This window comes from Plectropomus leopardus, unplaced genomic scaffold (assembly GCF_008729295.1).
Source record: "Plectropomus leopardus isolate mb unplaced genomic scaffold, YSFRI_Pleo_2.0 unplaced_scaffold29299, whole genome shotgun sequence".
Taxonomy (NCBI): domain Eukaryota; kingdom Metazoa; phylum Chordata; class Actinopteri; order Perciformes; family Serranidae; genus Plectropomus; species Plectropomus leopardus.
Genome location: NW_024631933.1, coordinates 1 through 4,529, shown reverse-complemented (window position 1 = coordinate 4,529; position 4,529 = coordinate 1). Strand labels below are relative to the sequence as shown.

At 33.5% G+C, this 4,529-nt stretch overlaps 1 protein-coding gene across 1 annotated transcript; it reads left to right on the top strand.

The window, feature by feature from the left end:
• The first annotated feature begins 209 nt into the window (after positions 1 to 209).
• LOC121938377 (arginine-hydroxylase NDUFAF5, mitochondrial-like) lies at positions 210 to 3,848 on the top strand. The gene is made up of 4 exons (XM_042481633.1): positions 210 to 444; positions 991 to 1,074; positions 2,704 to 2,786; positions 3,648 to 3,848. The coding sequence occupies exons 1-4, from the start codon at positions 420 to 422 to the stop codon at positions 3,732 to 3,734; spliced, it is 279 nt and encodes a 92-aa protein (XP_042337567.1). The 5' UTR covers positions 210 to 419; the 3' UTR covers positions 3,735 to 3,848.
• The last annotated feature ends 681 nt before the right edge of the window (positions 3,849 to 4,529 follow it).

Below are 4,529 nucleotides of genomic sequence, written 5' to 3'. Positions count from 1 at the left end.
AGGAAATGTAATCATTAGAAAATAAATATGTTAATTATTTTATTTTAAAAATGTAATTATTTAAACATTTTTCATGCAAAATAATAATAACAAAAGCAGAAAAAAGCTAAATAACTTACCCTAACTAACCCTAACAAAAAATTAAAAATGGTAAATATTTTTTAAAGGTAATTATTTAATCATTTTATGCTAAATAATTGAGACAGAAAATATAAACATAAAACGAAAAGCTAAATTAGAAAAATGTGACACAATTAATTAAAAATCAACACATTTCAACAACGAAATTAAAGTGAATCAAAACCCTCGATATTAGAGAACAGGAATTGATGATAAATAAATTTTTATGTTCAGTCTAATGAAATAAAATTCGTCTGTTTTAGGACATCGACGACGTTCAGGTTCATTATCCGGGAATCATGGAGGTGATGAACGACCTTCAAGGTAAAAACTGAGCTTCTTTATTTAATTTATCTGCAGTTTTCATCCTGCAGGATATTAATGAGATTCACTTCACTTCACTTCACTTCACTTCGGTTATTTCTGATTCAGTTTAGCTCCATGTCAGTTTTTGGGGTTTTTTTTTACATTGTTTGTCTTGTCTTTTATAGTTTGTGTTGCTGGATTTTTTTTGGACCAAATTTAAATGTATTCAATTAAAATCAGCCAGAAATAAACATCTCATTCATCACAGAATATTTTTTTCTACATTGTTGTATAACTACAATAATTTATTTCTAAATAAAAAAAATCTAAATAATTACTCAAGTATCAGTAAATAAATGTGTGAATAAATAAATGTAGAATAAATATGAAAATAAAAGTAGAATTAAATAAATGAAACTTGCTAACAAAATAAGAGAGAAATAAAAATGTATTATATGTATCGCTACATGTTTGTAAATTTCCAATTGTTTATTTTTGTGTTATTTATTTATTTTTTTATGGATTTTTAAATTTCATTATTATTATTTTTTTTGTGTTGTGCAGGGATGGGGGAGAGTAACTGCGCCTGGAACCGGAGGTCGCTGCTGCACAGAGACGTCATCTTGGCGGCAGCAGCGATTTATAAAGGTCAGTGCGGAAAAAAACGAACGTCCCGTTAAATGATGAAAACACAGAAACCAAAAAAGGATCTGTGGCTACAAATATTTATAGAAATAAAAGCGTTCTTGTTTTAGCATCAGCACATTTTAGATTCTTGTGGTGGACTTAAAGGGTAAGTTTGGTATTTTTCTACCTGGACTCTATTTTCACACGTTTTCGTGTCTAATGAGAACATTTCTGAACATCTGAGAGGCTCTGCGTTTTCTTCTAAACGTCCGATCACGACGCGCAAAAGATCCTACCGAGAAAAGGCTTTTTTAGAGAGTAAAGTCATTTTGTTTTACCACAAACAGCCGAAATCTCCGTCACCAAAACCCCACAGGACTCTACTGAAAAATAAAAACAACAATTAAACATCTGAAAATGTATCACAGAATAAAAAATATTCCACATATTATTAGTAAAATACCCTACAAGTAAGATATCTAAAATTATTAATACAATATTCAAGAAAAGTCAGAAAATAATGAAAAATAATACTGCAAATTAACTTAAATATCCTTTTTTAACAGAAACACCAAACCCACCAGACTAAAAAAGTATTTGCAAAAAAAAATCGAACATCTGAAAATATAAAAAAATAAAATCCACCAAAAATTAGTTAAATATCCACAAATTATTAGTAAAATACTCCAAAAGTTAAATATATGAAATTATTAGTAAAAAAAAGAAAAGATAAGTAACAAGCAGATATTTCTGACACTTCTGTTTTTTGGCCGTTTGCTTTGTTTCCGTCCTTAAACCTGATCTGCCGTCTTCGGTCCGTCTCTGTCCTCACTGAGACGTCAGCCTGAGACGCTCCGTCACTGTTTGGACTCTTTGACTTCCTGTTTCCTAAAAACGCTGCAGCTCTCAAACAAACCGCGTTTCTGTCTTTGCAGCGTCCGTCATAAGTACTCACATCTTTTATTCAAGTACAAGTAGTAATACCACAGAGTAGAAATACTCTGTTAAAAGTTAAAAACCTGCATTCACAACTTTACTGAGTAAACGTGCAAAAGTATTAACAATAAAATATCGAGGATTTCAGGACATTTCTCAGATTTTTTGATGTTTTCAGTATTTTTGGACGTTTTCGGGATTTTAGGACATTTGCAGGATTTTAGGATACTTCTGGGATTCAGTACATCTCAAGGATTTTAGGACGTTTTCAGTATTTTTGGACGCTTTCAGGAATCATAGTTGCAAAATGTTTCACAGCAGCAAAATAAAACGAGAAAACAAAACGTCGGTAAGATAAAAGTATTTTAAAATCAACAGTTTGAATAGTCTAAAGTAAAATAGATGTAAAAATCTGAATCTAAAAGACTGAGACATTTATTAGTTAATTATACTTTGAATTTTTAATCTGAACCTGTAAAGTAAAACTGTCAGAGTACTGCAGTAAAAAGTACAATATCCCCCTCTGAGATTGAGTCTAGAAGAAGTATACAGTAGTACAAGTACCTCAGATTTGTACTTAAGTTCATTACTTCAGTAAATGTACTTAGTTACATTGAGCCTCTGTCAGTTTAATCATCAGGTTCATATTTTTACTTCGACTTTATCGAAGGTTAAACCTGATGTTTTACTTCCTGTTTGTGTGAAACGTCTCAGAGATGTACGGGAACGAGGACGGCTCCGTCCCCGCCACCTTCGAGATCCTCTACATGATCGGCTGGAAGCCTCACGAGTCCCAGGTACTTTTACTTCATTTACTCACTCTGAATACTCTGAACACTCTGAGTACTCTGAATACTCTGAACACGGAGTACTCTGAATACTCTGATTATCTGAATACTCTGAGTACTCTGAATACTCTGAACACTCTGAATACTCTGAGTACTCTGAATACTCGAAATACTCTGAACACTGAATACTCTGAATACTCTGAATACTCAGATTATCTGAGTACTCTGAATACTCTGAATACTATGAATATTCTCAGTACTCTGATTATCTGTATACTCAGAATACTCTGATTATCTGAATACTCTGAGTACTCTGAATACTATGAGTATTCTGAACACTCCGAATATTCTGAGAACTCTGAATACTTGAGTACTCTGAATACTCTGAACACTAAACACTCTGAATATTCAGAATACTCTGAATACTCTGAGTACTCTGAATACTCCCAAATTTCAAGAAATGAATAGACTTTGATCATTTTTTTAATGTTTAGAGAAAAAGAAAAGAGTTAAGGAAAAACTGTATTTCTAATTATCATAATTACATATTTCTAATTATTTTTACAGAATTATTACAGTTTTTAAACACTTTTTCCAGGCCATTTACTTTAGTTTTACTTTTTTGTTTTGTTTTGGGTTTTATTTTATTTATTTTTCAAAATAATTTGAAGGTAATTTTCTTGTACTTTTACTAATTTCTTGCTCATTTTTGGGTTGCTCATTTCCTTTTTCTCATGTTTTTGACAGAAATCAAGCCAAATTGCTCAGGTTTCAAAGGGTTAAACAGACACCATCGCTGCTGTGTTAAAGCGTCATATTCACATTAAATAAAATGTTGTAATTGATGAAATGTGTCTCTGTCTTTGTCAGGCCAAACCAGCGAAGCGAGGCTCGGCCACGGCGTCGTTTGGGGATCTGTCAAAGATCAGCCGGCCGACCGACACGAACGAGGCGTAGACGCGTCAGCTGACGCGCTGAGGATTGTAAATAATCTATGTTATGAAACAGCTGTGTTAAAAGAAGCCGTATGTGGATATTGTTGTCCAGAATAAAGTTGAGCGATGAAAACGGCGTTGTGAGAACGTCCTGTTTCCTCTCCCAGGAAATTCATTTTTAGAAACTCACAGCTAAAGAGATGACCACTTATGAGTAAGCGATGAGTCATTCGCCCAAACGGCAGATTAAACTCGAGTCTGGAGGATCGAACTCAAAAACAAACTCAGCTGAGGACCGTTATTTTTGGATAAATGTGTCTCTGACGTCAGAAATGACCTAAAACTGTCATTTTACAGCTGCAAAACACCAACACTCAGAGTCAGGAGAGATGTAACTAAGTACTTTTACTCCACTACTGTACTCGAGTTCACATCACAGGTATTTGAACTTGAGTATTTAATTTTCTACTACTTTGTACTTCGCTGCGTCTCAGAGTTAAATCCTGTGCTTTTTACTGCACGTTTGTACTTCACGTTTCTTGTGCTGCGTTCAGAAGCTTGTCAGTATTTATTTTAACTGTTGGGCCAGTTTTTCAAAAACAGGCCAGCTGCAGCGAGAAACGTCCCGAGACAACATTTACCTTCTGAAACGATATTAATACTTCACATAATAATAATCTATTCTACTCTGAACACTCTGAGTACTCTGAATACTCTGAGTACTCTGAATACTCTGAACACTCTGAATACCTTGATTATCTGAATACTCAGAATACTCTGAGTACTCTGAATACTCTGAGTACTCTGAATACTCTGA